This window comes from Charadrius vociferus, unplaced genomic scaffold, assembly GCF_000708025.1.
Source record: "Charadrius vociferus isolate BGI_N301 unplaced genomic scaffold, ASM70802v2 scaffold39, whole genome shotgun sequence".
NCBI lineage: Eukaryota > Metazoa > Chordata > Aves > Charadriiformes > Charadriidae > Charadrius > Charadrius vociferus.
The window spans coordinates 2,793,450-2,813,974 of record NW_009650188.1 but is presented as its reverse complement, the minus strand read 5'-3'; the positions used below and the strand labels follow the sequence as shown (position 1 = coordinate 2,813,974).

General features: G+C 38.0%; 1 protein-coding gene across 1 annotated transcript in view; it reads left to right on the top strand.

Annotated features, from left to right (window-relative positions):
* Window positions 1–20,525, top strand: part of DNM3 (dynamin 3) — a 178,191-nt gene that overhangs the window by 10,210 nt on the left and 147,456 nt on the right. The window contains 5 exon segments of the mRNA XM_009892901.1: window positions 6,671–6,744; window positions 16,188–16,337; window positions 18,146–18,349; window positions 18,900–18,998; window positions 19,915–20,075. Of these exon segments, the coding sequence (XP_009891203.1) occupies window positions 6,671–6,744; window positions 16,188–16,337; window positions 18,146–18,349; window positions 18,900–18,998; window positions 19,915–20,075 (688 nt within the window).

Here is a 20,525-nt window from a genome sequence, read left to right as displayed (position 1 = left end):
GTCATGATACGGATGCTAGCATCTGTGCTGTGTGGCTTACAAAAAAACCCTGGAAAGAATGGTATTGAGCTTTAGGAGCTAATATTTCAGAGACCACTAAAAATCCACAGTCTCTTAATGCATTTAGCTTGCCTAATAGGCCTAATTAAAATAGATATCATTGATCTTCAATAAAAAGCATTAATTATTATTTGTAATTATTAATTAATTATTTGTACATCTTCATTGTAAGCCCTGTTATGTTAGGCTGAGATTTTGCAGCCATTGAGCAAAGCTGTGGGAGACTCTTGATTGACAGACATTGTGCCAAAACAAAAAGCATTTACTCTTCTGTAACTAATGAAAGGAGGTGAGGGATCAAGTGGTGACTGATAATAAGATTTTGTGTCTGTACTTTGAGCTAATGAGGAAGAGCATATATAGCCAAATATCAGTGTGATTTAGAAAGTGATGTATACTACTGTATTACTGGAAAAAAATAATAAAAGAAGTATGTGGTTGAGAACATCAAAGCACAACAGAGATAATGCCTTAAAGCTTTTGAGACTTCTTGAAAATGTGTCCTGGGGTTGTATTTGTACTGTCATTTGGAGGGTAGAGGAATTGTGCTTCCAAACTCACTAAGGAAGAATACAGGGATGTCTAGTGTCAGTGATGGCATGCTTACTCTGAGAAAATACTTCACTTGACATTATGAATTTAATTCCTAAGAAAACCTCTGTTTACATGCAAAGTACACTTCCCATCACTTGGACATACGATGCTTTGTAATGAACAAAAGTGCTTAAAGGATCTACTGCTGGGTCCTCTGTGGTGGTGGTGAGCACAGGAACAAGAGCAGGTGAGATAGAAAGAACGCATCTGCCAAAATAGGTCTTCAGATGTATATTTTTAGCATTAAGAGTTCTTTAGTTATAAATTAACTGGTTTTGGTTTATGGGTTTTAGAAAGTGAACCTGAGGAAAGAACTGTTAGAAACAAGTTAGAAGGCAAGAAGTTAGACACTATTAATGTATCTCATCTGTAGGCATACACTTGGACCATGCTTTTCCCTGTTTTGTTCTTTTGTAGCACTTTGCTTTGAGGCTAGATATGATAAATGCAAGAAAAATGAAAACTTTTTGTAGTACTTCTGTGCAGTGTACATTTGCCACAGAACTGAGAGTTGCTTGGCGGTATAGGCATGTGTAGATGTTCACTGTGAAACAGTGTGTTCTTTTGCACAAGATATGGCCATTCAGCAGCCATTAAGAGCCACAAGTGCAACGAGTGTGCCAGGCTGGAGCTGTATAAAACAATAAACACTGTGTTGGAAAAAAGCCCAGGAAAACTGTTGACTTTTGGCATAACTGCTTCCTATTGCAATTGAAGCTACGTTGCAGTCCTTGGTAAATCTTGGGAATAAAGGCCTGTGTGGCATGCTACCACAGCGGTATTGTTCGTGTGAGCAGCCCATGGAATATGGCCTTTCTGCATTTGAGGGAAAGTTAGTGGAAAGACTTTTATAAGTAACACTACCAATGTTGTTTAGCAAAATGAAATAGGTTTAGATTTGTGCTCTTCTGTAAGAGAATGACAACTCTTGTCCTGAGCCTGTCTTGTTTCTACCCTTTGTGAAGAATGTGGAGGCTTTTTCTTTGGAGGGACTTCTGAATTTTTGACAATTCATCACTATCAGTTTTACTTGTTCCTAGCTCTTTAATTAATACAGTTATTGCGTAATTATTGGCATTTTCCTCCATTACTTGATTTCCTGGATTCTCTGTATGTTTTATATGAATCAATCGCCGTTTATTCTGTATAATACTGACCATGTAACTGACCAAAGTGCAGAACGTTCCTCAGTACTATACTGATAAAGTAAAGCAGATTTAAGTTACTCTCTTGAAACCATGATTAAGTTTCAATTGGTGACGATGCATCATTGTGCTTCACACAATCTAGGGATTCTTTTTTTTTTTTTTTTTTCTTAACACAATAAATTCTGCTGGTGTTCTAGAGAGCTCCTAAATGAAAACTCTTCCCCTACCTGGAAATCCCCTTAGAACACATTATGTTTATGTTTTGATTGTTTGACCTGTTCTTTTCTTTGTAAGCTATAGTCCTGCGTTATAATGAGACAGCCCCACTGAAGGAGCCCCTGTTAAGTTTGCTTTTCAGCATTTGTCATGGCTTAACCACAGCAGGCAGCTAGGACCATGCAGCTGCTTGTGCAGTTCTCCCCATTTCCCCTCAGAAGGGTAAGGAAAAGAGGGAGGATAGGGGGGAAAAAAGCCCTGTGGGTTGAGATAAAGACAATTTAATTGAACAATAACAGAAAGGGACAATAATAATAATAATGGTAAAAGAGCATACAAGATAAAGTAATACAACACAAGTTGCTCTCACCACCTGGTGAATTGGTTGCCCAGCCTGTCGCAAGCTGTGATCATGGATTCCTGTCCCTGGCCAACCCCCGTTTATATACTGAGCATGATGTCTATGGTGTGGAATATTCTGTTGGCTGGTCCATTGCTTTGTCTATGCTCCTCCTCAGCTTCTATGGGAAGCTGAATAAAGTCCTTGAATAGTATAAACATCACCTTGCAACAACTAAAACAATATGTATTGTTGACAGTCCTTTCATACCAAATCTGAAACACAGCAACCACTAGAAAGAAACCACAGCTGAAACTAGGACAGCATTTCACTATGGTTTCTGCCCTTTCTGAATTTTGAAAGGGTGTTCCCATCTCTTCTGTGGGACTCTCCCTATAAATGATTTGTCTAATTACTTTTTCAGCTTATTTGCTTTCTGAGTGTCAGTCAGGGAGCATGATGTGATAAAGGAAAGACAACATACAGAGACGTGAACTTTGTTTTCTTTTTTATTTTCTTGAAGTTGTCTACTGTAGCAAAGATCAGACCCCTAACTGTCTTGTTATTACAAACTGCTGAGGTGTTGGTACAGCCATGGTAACTTCTTTCACCATCCTGTGACATCAGTTTTTGAAACCTGGGTTTTAGCAAGTCTAATTCAAACTAGTATCTGTTACCTTTACACGTTAAACATTTTAGTAGTTATACTTCTCCAGATCTCTGATGATGGAAATGGGCTGTATTAGAGAGCTAAGACAGTATAGTGTATGTTGTGCAGTAAGACATGAGTAACTTTATAGATTTAGGGTAAAAATTATTTGGCCCTGAAAATATTTTGCTCTTGAAAATATTTGATGGTATTCTAACAGATGAGTGCATTCTAAGGTTGGAGAGTTATTGAAGTGATATTCTGGAAGACCTGGTTTCTTCCATCTTATTTGCATTTGATGTATTCAGTGATGGCTAGGCATCACTGGACAGGCTTTGCTGCCAGTCTCCAAACTGTCACGTTGCAGGAGCATTGCTGCTGAGCCAGTATAGCTGTTGTCAGCAGAGTGCCTTTTGCTGAAAATATTCTGAGAATAAAGATGTAAAAGTAGTTTGATTCTTAATGTAGGATGCATGTCTTTTAAAGGAGCATATTGTTTATTCCCAGCTTTATTCTTGCACACTGTATTCCATTCTTGTTTCCTGCCCCTTGTTCTTGTTATGCGGTCTTGCAGTTGTGCACACAGGTACTCACAGGCTCACTCCCCCCACCACAAAGACAGCCTTTTCTCTCCCTTGTTGATGTCTTTGTGCCCAAATTCTCAGGCGTGTCCTTTTTTCTAGATGGATTTCTTCTCAGCTGCTTCATCTCTGATGTGATTTTTCTCCCAACTCTTGCTAAACTTATCTGTATACACTGACCAAAAGGTTTGGAAAAGCAACTATCTCAAACCTGTCCTTTTAAGAATGTTAAGTGTGTCACGAGGACATTGAGGAGCATCATCCTTTTGGTCAGAAGGAACCTTTGTAACTTGGCTGTGTTCAGTCCTGTTATATTTCTTGCTGCTGAAGCTTTTTTTCTGTCTTTAAGCAACATTTTATTTAGGTAGAAGTTTTAGGGAAAAATGGGGGTGTGGGGCTCTTCCTACTTCACTGTTGTTTGTTTTTCGGCTCCACTAACAAACCCTGTGTAGAAAGCTTTACATGTCAAGGGGAGGGGGACAAGACCTGCATCCTGTCCTGTGGATGTCATTCTGCAGAAGCACTTGTACAGTATTTAATCTGATCCCCTTCCTGCTAGAATTGTAGTGTGGTACTATGTTGCTTTTCCTAAAAAAGTGCAAGTTATGTCTTAGACTTGACTTACACCTCTGTGTGTGTTTGAAGAACTGCCTTTTTCTGGAAGTGAAGTTTATTTGTAACATCTGATTTCGGCTGTGCAGAGAAAGTGCATTGCCATTGCCTTGTGGCTGAAGCTGAAATTTCAAATATTTAAAAAAAAATAATAAAGCCCTGTCCCTGTGAGGACAGATTTATTAATTGAGGTCAATGTTTCTTTCATAGAGGTAAAATACACATTCAGCAGTTAAGGGTCAGGGGGAGGGGGGTGTTTTCTCCTGAACTCTCCCTGTGAACCCCTTTTTATCCTCATTCTTTGTAAGTTTTTCCTCTTCAAACTGTACATCTGAAGCAGAAGGCTTTTGTCCTTCTGCTGCACACTGTTTAGCTGGTTCTGTGATCAACACAGCTCATCTTCTCATCAAGCAGGAACCTCTTTCTGCTGGTGCTTGCTTGAACGTACAATAGGCTTTTTGACAATAGTTCAATTAGAGAGGGTTATCAAATACCATCTATTTTGGACATGTTAAAAGAACATTCTGAGGGGAAATTGGTGGTGTTCATTTCTTTCTAATTTTGCTGTTGAGGGGTCAATGTTGTATAACTAGGAGTTGCATTAATGCAGTGTTCTTTATCTCTGAATGTGCTTAATCTAAAGCAGAAAATCAATAAGTCTTTTCAGCCTTTGACTCCCTGAAGAAGAATTTTACTACCTCATGTGGTGCTCTAGAGGACCCTAGTTTGTTTTGTGATGGGTTTGTTCTGAATGGCAATTCCTTTTAGCTTCCTGATAGAAAAATGATTTTTTTTTTTTTTTTTAAAATAAGATCTGAAATGCTTGAAAAGCAAGGTAAGAAACTCTCATCTCAATAGGCGTTTTCTACATCCTGGGCTACTGTGCATACAGAGAAATGAATGTGTTTCTCTTAAAATTTTCTCTTCTTCCCCATGAGAAAATATCAGTAGATGGCACTTCACCAAGACACAAGTTTCTCTCCATTGGTAGGTATTGAAATTGCAATAGACCTTTTGAAGGCCTTTAGCATCTCTCTAAGCTAGTTCTTGTATCCTGTTGCTGTCTCAAGTGTTGTAAAACATTGCAGCAGATATAAATCACTAGACGTGATGTTTTTGCATTATCTTTGTTTTAGAGACTGCTTGAATTCTTAAGTAATTGTACTTTTGCCTGCAGGTTTGTATTTGAGTATAGAAGTTAATGAGCTAGCTTGTGTTTGAACAGCCTGTCCTTTTATGGTGTGCTTTAGCTTTAGTTTGCAGAGTAATTGCACTGTAAGCACACATGAACAGGCACTGAGAAAGTGAGACTCTTATTTTATCTAGAAATTAACATTGTTTCATTCAAAATGCTGGGGACTTCTTAAGTGGTGTGGGACACAGCTGACAGCCAATCTTGTTACTCAGAGCCTTAGAACTACTTGCTTATGAGATTTTTTTATTTATTTATTTTTTATGTCGATGTTAGGTTGGGAAGGAAATCTTCAGAGCTTGTGTCACGAGTTGCCGTATTTCTTTTCTGCAGGCTGCCCAAAGCTTTGTTACCTTGTTGGCACTTGAAGACACAGGTTCACTGTTGTTGCATTCCTGAGCCTGTCTTGGCCTGGGACTCATCAGACCTAATATCCTCTGATGTGCACAAATAATATCCCGAAGTTTGATGAAATATTTGTGTGTTTTATTTTTCATAGATGTACCCCCAGAATAGACTGACCCCCACCTTGCTACAACCTCCTTTCAGGTAGTTGTAGAGAGCGATAACGTCTCCCCTCAGCTGCCTTTTCTTCAGACTAAACAACTCTAGTTCCCTTAGCAGCTCCTCATAAGACTTGCTATCTAGACTCCTCACCAGCTTCATTTTCCTTCTCTGGACATGCTGCAGAATCTCAATGTCTGTCTTGTAGTGAGAGGCCCAAAACTGAACACAGTATTCGAGGTGGGGCCTTACCAGTGCCGAGTACAGAGAGACAATCACTATCCTAGTCCCGCTCACCACACTGTTCCTGATACAAGCCAGGATGCTGTTGGCCTTCTTGGCCACCTGGGCTCACTGCTGGCCCATATTCAGCCATCTGTTGACCAAAGATGATGATATGACCATATCCTCTTTGAAACAAATATATGGTAAGGACTCATTTATTTTAGAGAGCCCAATAAATGTGGGCATGACTTGAGGCAGTCTTACTATGTGAGGTAAATTTTGAGATGGTATGTATGATGATCATGAAGAAAGAAAATTGGTAAGGCCTCAAGACAGCAATGTAGTTTTAATACATATTTGTCTAATGACTTTCTGCTATCTTGAACCAAAATTAGCAATCCTACTTTATAGTGGTGTTTGTAAATCCATCCCCGCCAACTTTCCATTTTCATTGCAGCTGAAGGTATTGCGGAGGTTCCAAATTAGTCCAATATCTTATGTAACTGGACAGTGCTTTCAGGGTAGTAACTACGTTTTTAATGTTTCTAGGGATTTTCTTCCACGAGGTTCTGGAATTGTAACAAGACGACCATTGGTCCTGCAACTCATCACTGCCAAAACAGGTAACCTCTTTCTCTTTGTGGTTCAATGCTTGGACAAAGTGCTGATGCACTTCAGCAGGAGGAAAAAAAATTCTAGGAAAACTTAAGCGGTGTGAAGAAAATTGCAACTAGACTGTCTGGAACAAAGGCCCGCTGCTTCAAAACTGCATTATCAGGACCATGTAATCTCAGTGTCCAATCTGGGAAAACAGTAAAATCTAAATCCTAGAGCACGTAGTACATTTAATCCAAGATCAAACCTGAAGCAGGGGAGAAACATTATTATGTACAAAGTGTTTTAGAAATTGGCTTTGATTTATTCATTTTTTGATGAGCTTTACATTTGTATTAGTTAACACACCAAAATTGCTTTACTTCTACCTTTAACTCTTGCTCCAGTGCACACAGATTTGATTCCACGCAGCTTGTTTTCGTGACTTGTCTTTTTTGGTTGGGCTCACTGCACTAAGTAGAGCAGAAGGTAGACTGGGGGAGAACAAGGCTTCTGTGTATTTGTCTGGTCAAAAATAAAAATAAAGTATGAGTATAAAGTGAACTATGTGACGTATTGAGATTATTCATCAGAATTCACCACTTTGTACTCTTCCAAGGGGCACTTAATCTGCTGTTGTGTAGCTCAGTTCCCTAGTATATGTAAGAGTAACTACAGTTTTCCATCATTCAGTTGTTGTTGTTGTTGCTACTTCTAAGCCAATGTAAGCAACAAAATCACTGGTTTACTACTGACTTCCACTTAAAATAGTAAAAAGAAATGAAATAATATCCAAAACAGCATTTAAAAATAAAAAGTGCTCTTTAAATTATGAAATGTGATGAAACTGGGGAAGAAACAAAATTGAAGCTGCTTGTAGAACTTTAGTGCGTCCCTACATGTGAGGTGTAACTAAGTTTTTGTGTGCATTTTTTTCCTAAAAGGTTTTTCTGTTCAGCAGGAAGGTAGACTTTGGTCTGCCAAGGCTGCAGTTTTTTTTCTGAATTACTGCTTGTACAGCACAGTCATATTTTTCAATGCCTCTGAAATTTTCCATAGTGTTTATACTGTGGAAGAGAAAGGAAAAACTGTGGAACCCAGTATTTCTGGATGCTCAGCTTTGAAACTTTAGGATTTTCAAGTGTGTGATATGCTTATAGTCCTTTATATATATAATAAAAGATCAATTTTGTTTTAGTTGGAGATATGAACACTTGCCATTTCTGCATATTTGGCTTCAGATCTCTGACAGAGCATGCAGAAATGCATGAATAAGGCCTAGCTATGGAGAATTTTCATCTAACTTTCCCAGCACCATGTAAGAGCAGAAGAAAGAAAAGAATCAAGCTCTGTGCTGGCATTCCTAACAAAATGACTAAACTGCGGGGACGTATGAATTAGTAAGTAAACTCTTACACTCTAACCTCGGGTAGTTAAATACTTACTCCTAGATGTCCATCTTAAACTTTCCCTGGCTGGTCTGTATTGCCCTATTTTGTAAAATCATCATTGTCCATTGGTTAAGGGGGTAATGAAAGGGCTTCTCCCTCTTTCTGGTATTCTCACAATTAATATGTTCACATAGTATTACTAGCTTTAGGTACGCCTCTAGGTTTTTGTACAGGTACCTTCTCTGCTGAAAAGTAGTTCTTCATTATAACTTAAATAACACAACAAAAACTTTAGAAATTCTAGCGAACTGAGCTTCAGCCTAATTTCGTGTTTCCTGGATGTCAAGACATATTTCTCCCGGTGGGAAATGCTGTGTAATTCTTGTTTGGGATTAGATGCCAAGACCTTTGAAAATGCAGGCTTTAATTATTTTGTTACTTTCTTTAAACTTTGTTCCGTAGTTGTTGTTTTTGGTGGTGAAATTCCAAATAACTTTATCTTTTAAGCCACCTTTATCTTTCTGAACTAATTTTAAAAAGGGAAAATAAAGAAAACTGCTTAGAGAAGCACAGTGTTCTTTTACAGGAAGCAGATGCTGGACTGATTTTTATCGAGTCCATAATTATCTAAAATGTTATAGAAAGTAATTAGAGGACTGTATCAGATTCTTGCTGCTGCTGCAAGTTTGACTGATCTCTAGATCTTTCTTGACTCTTTAAAAAGTAACTATTTTTAAGCTTATAGTATTCCTTGGGAGGGACGGGGCACTTTGTATATACATACGTATAGGCATACAGAGATGACTGCAAGATATTTTAGCAGCATTTTGGAACTGACTGAGAATCTTTTTGGAATGTGAATTTGATTGACAGAAGAGGTTAAATCTTCATTTAACTTTGAGACACTGCACTAAGGGAATAGCAGTTGAGGCATTTGTGCACACATAAGTAGGAGGAAACTTTGACCACTCATTATTAAATGGGTTGTATGTGTCATGGAAGGGTGCAGCAAGATTTGGTTGTGAGGAGTTATCCAATATCCTCCAATATCTGAAGGATCTGACAAATCTGGATAAAATAAAGAGCTGGTCTATTTATGTGCTTTAAAAATGCAAATATGCAAGGGGTAGCATGAAACAATTAAATATGAAGAAATTTATCTCATGAGATGTGGAGGATTTTTTTCAGAATTTTGTTTACTTCCTCTTTTTTTAAAAAATTCTGTGTAATTAGTACAAAGCTATTTTGTAGTGACCTGTTGACCTCCTTTAATCACTAAGATTTTTTGGTGGGAACAGTACAATTCCTAAACAGCTTTGCAACATTTGCATTTCTGCATCCATGCAAATACTGCACTTTGCTGAAATCTTGGAGGCAAAGACAAAGGTTTTAATTAAATTTTATGACTGACAAGACAGTCTTTAAGTAGTTATGACTATTTTCCTCCAAATTTGATAATGTGAGAAATACCTAGTAGCATAGAATAAGTCAAAATACGGATGTTAAAAATAATTTGCAGAACTCTGAAGGACTCTGATTTGTTCTTGACTATCCTACTTTCAGTCTCTTTTGGGACTGCCTAGCTGCATTTCAAATGAAATTGTAAATGTGGCCCATATCCAATAAGTTACTGCACTGGCTAGAGCAGAAAGGGGGAAGAAAAAAAGTCTCCATCTTGTAAATGTTTTGAGCCTTCAAGGTGGCTTTCTTCTTGCAGTTAGAGGCTGATAGCAATAACTTGTCCCAAAGCAGTTAATTGGCAGTCCTGTAGTTACGGTCACAATTTTTCATTCTTCTTCATCTCATGTTTTTGATTCAGTTGCCCCTCTTATATTGAAGAAAAATGGCACATATGATGTCTTGCTGGAAGAGAAAATTGAACCAAATAAGCATGCAGATTTTGTTCTGTACTAAACAGACCTAAATTCTGGTCACGCAGCTTTGTTTCCCACCCAGGAGTTGCAATGAAAAAAAAGAAGTTTCCATCTGACATCAAGAATGCTAAGCAATGCAGGTGCAGCTTGATACTCTCTGGTGACTGCATTGCACCCTGGGCAATTCCACGGCATTGGGAATATCTGGTGTCAGGTGAAATGAGACTCTTGTCCCTTCATTGCTGCTAGTCTTTGAAGGAGCTCAGAGAAGAGCTCAGAGAGTTTTGGAGAAAGTAGTCCCATCTGGGAAGATGCAATTCAGTGAGTTTTTAGAAGGCACAGGTGTGACCAGGGTGCTGTTAGCTGGGAGGCCACCTGATGGTGAACTTCAAGCTTTACAGGGCAGGCAAGACAGCTGTGATAAATTAGCTTTGCCATTCAGAAGATATACATGGGGGGAATTCCACCTACTCTTTTCCTGGGTGAGAAGCTGGATGTGAGGGCAGTTTATTTTGTGAGTCAGGTGTCCAAATCAGGCAAAAGCCATGCTGGTGCTTTTAGTATTTGACTGTTGCTGCAAAGGGTACAGGAAGCTCATCTGTTCTCACCAAATAGCATTCATTTTAAATGCTAAACTGTTGTGATATTTCAACAGTTACGAATAAGCGTACAGTGCTGGTCTTTCACTATCTTATTCATGATTCCTTTTCAGGAGGAGGAATGCATTACATACTCCTGTAGTTGTGCTCTTAGCAGGATTTTTCCTTGTGTGTCTTTAAGATGTAATATTGGCACACAGCATGCATGACCTGGGACAAGAATTTTAAGGCTGCATTAGTGTTCAGTAGTCTTGGAACAAGCTAACTGAATTCTATGTAAGGTACATTAGTTCCATGTCAGCTCTTAATCTTCTCTCGGCAAGTTTTGCCAGTAAGCATGCTAACCTGTAGTGTTTTGTCACGTGATACCATCATTTCTTAAAGGAGGGCTAGTGAGCTGGTGGGCTTCCTTTGAGTTGGTATGCTTTGATTTATATAGAGCCATAGAGTTGTTTAGGTTGGAAAGGACCTTAAAGATCATCTAGTTCCACCCCCCCTGCCATGGGCAGGGACTCCTTCCACTAGACCAGGTTGCTCAAAACCCCATCCAGCCTGGCCTTGAACACTTCCAGGGATGGGGCCTCCACAACTTCCCTGGGCAACCTGTTCCAGTACTTCACCACCCTCACAGTGAATTTTTTTTTCCTAATATATATTCTAAATCTGCCTTCTTCCAGTTTGAAGCCATTCCCCCTCGTCCTATCAGTACATGCCCTTGTAAGAAGTCCCTCTCCAACCTTCTTGTAAGCCCCCTTTAGGTACTGGAAGGCTGCTATAAGGTCTCCCTGGAGCCGTCTCTTCTCCAGGCTGAACAACCCCAACTCTCTCAGCCTCTCCTCACAGGAGAGGTACTGCAGCCCTCTCATCATCCTTAGGCAACCTTAGGCAATCTGTTCTTCCTCTTGCTGCGCTTTTGTTTGCCTGTAGAAATGAAATAATTACCCAGATTTCTTGATATTTGGTAGTATGCTTTTTAAACAGCAGGGACAACATAAAAATGTACCCAGGTTTTGGATGAAGCATTTGTTGTACATCTTCTGTTTGTTAACAGTATTTATATTGCAGGCAATGTACTTATTTGTTATTTACATGATGAAATCTCTTGGCTCTAGCAGGGTTATTTTCCTCATTGTAATAAATGTTTTTGGAGGAATTTCAGATTTTCTTCATTGTCAGTTATTTAGTTTCTTTGCTAGAAAAGTGACAGATCAACAGATTTTGAAAATCATTATTGAGGTGGACTTTTTCAGATGAACGAGCCATATATGCAATACCCACATTTATTTCAGTTCTGTTAATTAGAACACTAAGTGGAAAGTAAATCACCGTAGGTTCAAAAGACATTCCGATTTTTTTTTTCTGAAGCCTTGCGGATGATTTTTTCTATTGAAGTTGCTGAGCTTTAATGCAAGTATCTTTTGTTGTGAGACTACTCCTCAAGCGTACCCATCTTTTATTGCCATCTGGTGGCAAAAAAATCCTCTTACAGAAAATGAAAAAATTATAAAAATAATTTAGATTGGTTATTTCAGCTAACACAAATTATCTTCCAAACTTCATCAACAAGAAAGCATTTGTAGGGTCTTCAAGGACAAAAACTAGAAAAGTTGCCACAGTGCCAGTAGTAGGGGAGGGACTGGGAACTTCACAGAGAGGAAAGGAAGACAGTGGCTGCCATTTTCTGGATCCCACCTTCTGACAACCACTCATTCAGATGATGAGCAGGGATATTGTAGATACCAGTAAAGATTTGGGAAGTGCGTACCCCAAAAGCTAAAATGTGACATCACCACGGGAAGAGGTTGTGGTGACCCCTTCCTGAGACAGGGGAGGACTTATCACCCGAATAAGACTGATGTGCTGGAAGAGGGGTAGTGCTGCTGGTCTGATACTTGAATTTAAGCTGTTAGTGTAAGGCTGCAGAGACTGCAAATCTGCCTTGCTGCTGTCTCTGTGTGTGTACTGGTAACAGTGCCTGGAGTAACCTGAACTGATCAGCAGTGACTGCTGAGGTATGGCAGCATGGGTTTGAGGGCTCAGCTAGTTCTCCCATCAGCGCCCTATGAGGTACGGGCTTCAGATCATGTTGGGACTAACGAGTCGTACCCACGAATACTTGGTTTTACAAGTGGTTTTGCCTGGAAGGTTTTGTTCCCTTGATCCCAGGTTGATGCTCAGTGTCAAATGGAAGGATGGAATCCCCCCATTGAAAGACTGGAAAATGGCTCTATATTTGCCCATCTTCAAAAAGATAATAAAGAAAAGTGACAGAAAAATCAAAGTTCACTTTTAGGAAAAGGAAATCTGCAATTAGTTTTTAACTAACAATCTGAAAGGTACGTGAGATGAATAACAGCCAACTCAAATTCATCAAGGGCAAAAAACCCCATTGTATCAGTCCAATTTATTTTTTTATTACAGAGTAGCGGGCTTGTAAATAAAGGTGTGGTAGGTGTCTTACCTTGGGTTCACTAAGAGTTTTTAAATTAGGTATTTTTAAGGGCTGTTCCATCACATCTCATCACATGGCGTACCTAACTTGGCTCTCTTTAGCTTAGAGACAGATTTATGAAAGATCTCAAGTGTGTGTGTAACTTAAATGGTTTGAAAACAACAATGGCTGTTTATTGTTAATAACAATATAAAATTGTGCTAGATTAAATCATAAAAGCACAGGGAGAAATAACTCGCAGGAAAAATGAGTATTTTCAAAAATGTTATCCTATAACACTTGGTTGTATGATTTGTCTAATCAAAATTGAAGAGAGAAATAATCACTTATGATACTTGTGGTTGGATGCACTAAAGAGAACTATGCTATGGTAGCTTTTTTAATTCTATATTATCCAAGGTGCTTTGAATGAGTCTGGGGGGAAAAAGAAGTATTCTGCATACAAAGACAATGTTTTAATTTTGTATCTAATTGTTCTTTCTTGTAACGTAACTTCAGTTTTATACAGAAAATACATGTCTGAGAACTAGACATTAGGCAGGATCAGCTTTTCTTGTCTGGCTCCATGTCCATTCGCACAAAACTGTAAATAAAATGTTTTCCTAGTATTGTTCTGTGTGTGAAAGCTGAAAACTGAAGGTTGCATTAAAGTATGTGCTTATCCGATCTCACTAAAGGCATCATTGCCAAGGACAGGCTAAGGGCTGAAAGGAGCAAAACAAAGCACTGCTTGTTCATTTGAATTTTTATTCTGTAGGCTGTGTGTGGCACCACAGGTTATGAACTGTTGTAAAGTCTATTCCTTCAGAACTAGTGGGACCACAGATGTCACTGGGAGGACTGAGCTATTGATAAATATTAACACAGCTAAAAAGCTGTAAACATTTTAATTTGAATTACCTTGAAGCCTTTTCAGATAGGGAATCTTTCTGTTACTGAGTGTTAGGCGGAAGAAAGAGAAAAGGTTCCTTGACTATCATGTGAGTCGGTCAACTGATTACAATTAGGCACCAAGTATTAATTATTGAATTTTGAAATATTTTTCTGAGAAAATATGATGAACCGCTGAAAAAAAAGTGTAACTAAGAAGAATACATTTTATTTTTTGCCAGGAGCAGTGCATGAACAACTAGGACAAAATAAGAACCTCTTGTCAGCTCTTTTTTTCAGTAGGTAGCTATTTTCTACCTTTGAGATGACAAATTTTACAAACGTGAATTCTCAAATGTCCTAGAGCAACTAAGATATTCTTTATGCACCATCTTTCACTTAGAAATATTTGAATATTCCTTTTTTTTTTTTTTAATAAACAGTTGAAGCATACAAAACTGCCATTAATTGTCATTTTGCTGCTGGAGCTAAAAAGGAATATAAGATATTCTGGAATTTTTAAGTTGTCAAAAGTAAGATGGAGATTTTTTGTTACGTGCTCCCTTATTTTTAAAATAAGAGATGTGTTATTTTTGTCCTAACAAGGGTGGGTTTCCCTGCCCCTTGCTCTTTGAATCTGGAGGGATTATAGTATTGTAGTGCAGAAAGGTTGGTGTTTGTTGTTTTGCCCTCCTCTCTCTTTTTTTGGCTTTAGTTTGCTTTAACTGTTGTTATGATTTCATGTGTGGTTTCGATTTTTTTTTTTTTTTAAACAGTTTTTTTGTGTGTTTTTTTTTTTTTTTAAACAGCTCTGTCAACAATAGTAATAAAGTGACTTTTCAGAAACAGACTTCAGTACTGATACATAAGGCTGTCTATTAATCTATATTCTCAGATGAGGTCTCCTGAGCTGCTGTTCTTTGAGTACCAAACAAGCTCTTTGCCCTGATGTTTGAGGGCCCTTTACCAAGAAACATTTTCTAGGGAAGAAATGCCTAAATGGAACTTTGAGATCAGGCCTTGATTGCGGGATGAAATCAAAGAATCATAGAATGGTTTAGGTTGGAAAGGACCTTGAAGATCATCGAGTTCCAACACCCCTGCTATAGACAGGGACACCTCCCACTAGACCAGGTTGCCCAAGGCCACGTCCAGCCTGGCCTTGAACACCTCCAGGGATGGGGCCTCAACGACCTCTTTGGGCAACCTGTTCCAGTGCCTTACAACCCTCAAAGTAAAAAAATTTCTTCCTAAATAAGTATACACAACTCTTGTCTAGCCTTTCTCCAGTCCTCCTGCTTAGACCTTGTGGGGACAGGATGTGAGTTTATATCTGTGGTTGCCATTTCTGTCATTATTTCTGATTACAGCCTTACTATGTGAGATAAACTTTTATGTTCTGTTTTGCCCTATTTGAAGGAAGAAACTCCAGTTTTACAATCCTGAGATGTGGTTTTGTTTATGCACCTCTAGGGCAGGAAATTCAGAAGGATACAATAACTAGTATCAGTATTTGGATTCAAGAGTTGAAACAGGGACCTAGTGTTGAGTTTGAGTCTAACAAATTAGATTGTATCTATCCCTGCTACCTGGTTGATGCCTTTTTAATGTAAGAGGGCAAGATGTATGATATTGAAGACTTAGGAATTTATTGTGTTGTCCCACTTCAGCAAAATCACAGCTATATCTAGAAAAGCTTTTACAAACTTCTGAAGCATGGCTTGGATTTAGACTACAAGAAGTCTTTAGGAAACGAGCAGTTGTGTTTAAAAACATTGCAGTGTTTTTAAGTGATCTTATTTTCATGATGAACTTGTAAAAATGTACAGAACTCCTTTTTTAAAATCGTGTGTAACATGGACCGTTAAATTTTTGAAAACAAATGCTAATACTCTGTCATGATTCAGAACTTGAATTACTTTTCTTCATTTTAGTGATGTATTGCAAGCAAAAGTAATCACATGAAAACTCAGAATCTGATTCACAATCTGTTCCTTATTCCATTAATGTAAACAGTATCTATTTGAATCTTTCAGGTTGTTCCAGAAGATGACATGCTAAAGATAAAAGTAGTAAATCATAGCCAGTCAGCTTGACTTTTTAACTAACCCTTTCTTATTGTAAGCTGGTTTTCATCTGTAGCATGTGCTCATATATTGTGCTTTCCTGATATTCATGCTGACATCCTCTTGTGCATAAACATCTGAAGAATACTAGGGGCTTGAAAGTGGGTGTCCAAGTCTATAAGCCTGTGACATACAGAGTTGCTATTGCTATTTTTCACAGAGTATGCTGAATTTCTACACTGCAAAGGGAGGAAATTTACTGATTTTGATGAAGTTCGTCAGGAAATTGAAGTAGAAACAGACAGAATAACAGGAATGAACAAAGGCATTTCTTCAATTCCTATTAATTTAAGAATATACTCTCCACATGGTAGGTAAATCATTCTACTTTGTATTTCTGTCATTTAATGTATTTTTTTAGCTCTGTCTGTCTAGCTGTCTCCTTTTGTATGTGTTCTCATTGCTTGATCAGAAGTCTTCTGGGATGAAAAAACTTCTGAGATTAAGTTGAAACAAAAGTGGATATATATCTGGAAGAATCCTCAACTTCTCCTGTGTTATGAAACCACTCTACGGTGGAGAACAGTGGGCAGAACACACACTGTCCCATTTAATATTCTCATGATTTAAAAATGTTCTCACTCTGCATCAGGATGAAACCAGTCTCTCCCCCAGTACATATTCCATTAGTTAGTAGCTTACAATTAAAGACAGTAATAGGAGATGAAAGACTTAGTGGCAAAGCTTCTTTTTGTCACTCTCCAGGTGGATTCCCTGATCAGTGATGTAGAATGTCATTATGTCTCCCTGCCCTATTGGATGTTTATTGTTCATTGTCACTAAAAATATGTTTAGATAATAATGGTGTTTGAAGCTGCTTTCTGTAGTAGATTGTAGACCTCCAGTATAGATCAAAGTTAGTTCTCTGGTTACCATCTGCCCAATTTAATGAAGGCAATCTAGGAAAATGGTTTGTACTGAATCTGTCTTGGATACAGGAGAAAAGTGGTATGTTTGGCTGAAGCACTTTATTTTTCTAACAACCTCATCTGACGTCTTCATTGTGAATCAAAGGACAGAAAGATTAAAATAAGAGGAGAGATAATTAAAGAGATGCCGAACCTCCCTTTGATATACCATGAGCAGCCTTGGCTCTAAACATATGCCCCTGAGCCCTTCTCTGCTATACAGATGTGACATAGCCAACTGGAGAGGAGCTGAACTAGATGCCCTGCTTCAAAGCTTGTTTTTTCAACACGATGGCTCCAGGAGAAAGTGAAAATTTCCTACCTAATGCTCTTACTTTGCTTTATTAGAATCAGTCTTTTAGTTCAGCAACTATTGTCTGTATTAGCCAGACCTCAAATGTACTTCTGGTGTTTTCTTTCTAGGAATTGTATTTTTCTCATTTGTCTAAAGGATACCCTGTTACCCCAGTACTGGCTGAACAAGCTAGGATGCTTCTAGTTGGTATTGTGGCCTGTACTGGGAAAATGATGCCAGAGCAAACCAGGTTTTCTTAATGGATAAAATTTTTCATGTTTCTTTTCTTGAGAAGTTCAGAGTAAAAAAAAAAACCAAACAAAAAAACCAAACCAACAAAAAAACCCCAAAAAAACACAACAACAACAAAAAAAACCAAACTAAAAAACAACACGCCCTCAAACCCGTCAACAGCAGTTTTGCTGTATAAGTTAGGTTAGCTATTGACTTTTTGGAAATTTCTTAGTTGGAGACATTGTTGAAAGAATTGTCAGAGAAGGACTGTATTTAAAAAAAAAAAAAAAAAAGGAAGCCTGTTTTGGGTTGATTTCAAAGATGCAATGGGAATGGTCTTTTGTCAGTGCTCCTGTTGGTGGAAAAAGCTCAGAAAGCCATGTTCATTTGTCTAAGAGCCTTCAAGGATTTTCAGTATAAGTATCATTCTCTTGTGCCACTTGTAATGTTTAAAATATTTAATAGTACTAATACATCCAGAAATGAAAGACCAACAAGGAAACAATTGTACTTTTTGGGTAGTCAGGGATTTTGTTGGAACCATTGGCAATATTTATATACTTATAAAGGTAATTATGTGGGGGTTTATGTGACTAAAATTTGTCTGCAGCCGTAGATGGGTAGACCTTTTTAGATGTCTGGTGTGCTAACCAGTTTTATGATCCTGTGTTTTCCATATAGTGTTAAGCCTGACTCTTATTGATTTGCCGGGCATCACTAAAGTGCCAGTAGGGGATCAGCCTCCAGATATTGAGCAACAGATCAGAGACATGATAATGCAGTTCATCTCTCGAGAAAACTGTCTGATACTGGCTGTGACTCCAGCTAACACTGATCTGGCCAACTCGGATGCGCTGAAGTTAGCAAAGGAAGTGGACCCTCAAGGTAACCATGATTGAGCGTAACTACTTTTTGTTCTCAAATGTAGTAACATAATTGGAAGTAATTGACCAACTATTGTGTGAAATATAATTTATAATATAGATGTGTATATATACATTCTCCCATAGGCTTCAACATCACTATAACTGTTTGTTACCTCAGTATCATTCAGGTAATGATGCTGTAAATGTATTTTTAAAATGTTGTCACTATCTCTTTAAAAGCAAGTGGGGCCTATCTAGAAATTTTTTTACTACCTAGCAAAATGGACCATGGTGCTGATGGGATTTCTGGATACTTGCATCATAAACTTCTTAGTGTCGTATCATAGGAATGCTGAACCTCATTAAAGACATTTGAGGAACACGTTTCAGCCCTGGCAATGATGATCCCTTCTTTTCCAGACATACCATAACTTGCAGTTGTAGAATATGTGATACAGGCTTTGAGAACGTCACATATCTGTTGTTATATAATTGTAAGATTTAATTGTTCTTCCTGAATATAAATGATTCTTTGCTATCTTTTTTCCTCCTGCCTCCACCCTGGTAAGGCCTTAGGACCATTGGTGTGATCACAAAATTGGATCTGATGGATGAAGGAACAGACGCGAGAGAAATTCTAGAAAACAAACTACTTCCTCTTCGTAGAGGTGAGAATGTTCAGTTGCCTACATTGTTTGCAATCCAGATGATGGTTTGCATAAGGGTGGTGTTTGGGAGTCCTGGAGGTGAATCAAAGGTTATGCTGGACTTGCTGAGTTCCTAGCTTTTATCGTTATCTATTCAGCAAACATAAAAGGCAGCTGGGCAGCTGTGCTAAAAATACCCTGCAAGTAAAATGTTTTGTGTTTTTTGTTGTTTTTTTTTTTTTTCTGGACATGGAAAATACACTGCCTATTTCAGTGGAAGCAAGAAATGTCAGCGCAAGTTTTTAGCCAATTTTCTCTTCTGTGCCAAGTTGCTGCCGCTTGTAACAGAGGAATCTTTTTTTGATCTGCATGACAGAAGCAAGCACCAGAGCTTTTGTAACCTCACTGTAAACCGGGTTTTGACCCCTTCCAGAAATTTTTCATGTGATTGTTCTGGGAGCTACTGCCACAGCTGCTCATGCTGTTAACAACTTCAAGAATTTTGATTCTTTTTATAATTTATTGATGAGACCACTGTCACCTCCTGTGGAGCATGTTGGTCCAGCAAAAGAGAGGAAATTTTTCCTGTATTTTGCTAATATATCATTTATCTATGTAGACCTCTGTGTGTGTTTTGATTTTTTTTTTTTTTTAATTTGTTTATTTTTGAAGTGGTTTCTTTGGGGAGCACCAAAGTTTCAGATATTTCTGTATTTGAATCGGTGATTTAAAAGGAAGTACATCTGTTATACATAAACAGGATGAACAATTTAGAAACTGTTAAGGTCATTACAGTACTTGTAAACAATATCTGAAATGCCTAAATTGGAAAGTCTTATTTGAACTTAGGCAGTCTACTTCTGTTTAATATGAATTGCTGAACTACTAGTTCAGCAATAGCTGCATTAACTTACCCATTGGTTTTGTGTTGTTTTAGGTTATATTGGTGTTGTAAACAGAAGCCAGAAAGACATTGATGGGAAAAAGGACATAAAGGCAGCTCTTCTAGCAGAAAGGAAATTCTTTCTTTCACACCCAGCATATAGACACATGGCAGATCGGATGGGAACACCCTATCTCCAAAAAGTTCTAAACCAGGTAAAAACTGAAGCCTTTGTGGTGAAAGGCAGCTTTTATAATGATAGGACTGATATAAAATCTTTATTAAAATGAGTATTGGTCAGTGAACTTCACTTATTCTTTCCTGCTTTTAACCTTTTTAATTTTCACAATGTAATAAATGAAGCTGTATATTACATGTAGCATACAACAACTTACTGTGAAACGTACCTTCTGGCTTTTACAGACAGTTCTGCATTCCCCTGTTCTCTTGAATACTGAATATGAACATAAAAAATAAGATTTGTCTCCCTTCCTGGAAGTATAACATCCTATTCCTTAGTTATCACATTTCTTCTAGTTTAACAGGATTTTTAGAATTCAAATTTAGAAAGTAGGGAAAAAAAAGATGACACTTTTAGAAATCATATATCCTGAGGTTTCACTGTATGTCTGTGCTTTAGACTCAAAATCTACACTTTATTATAG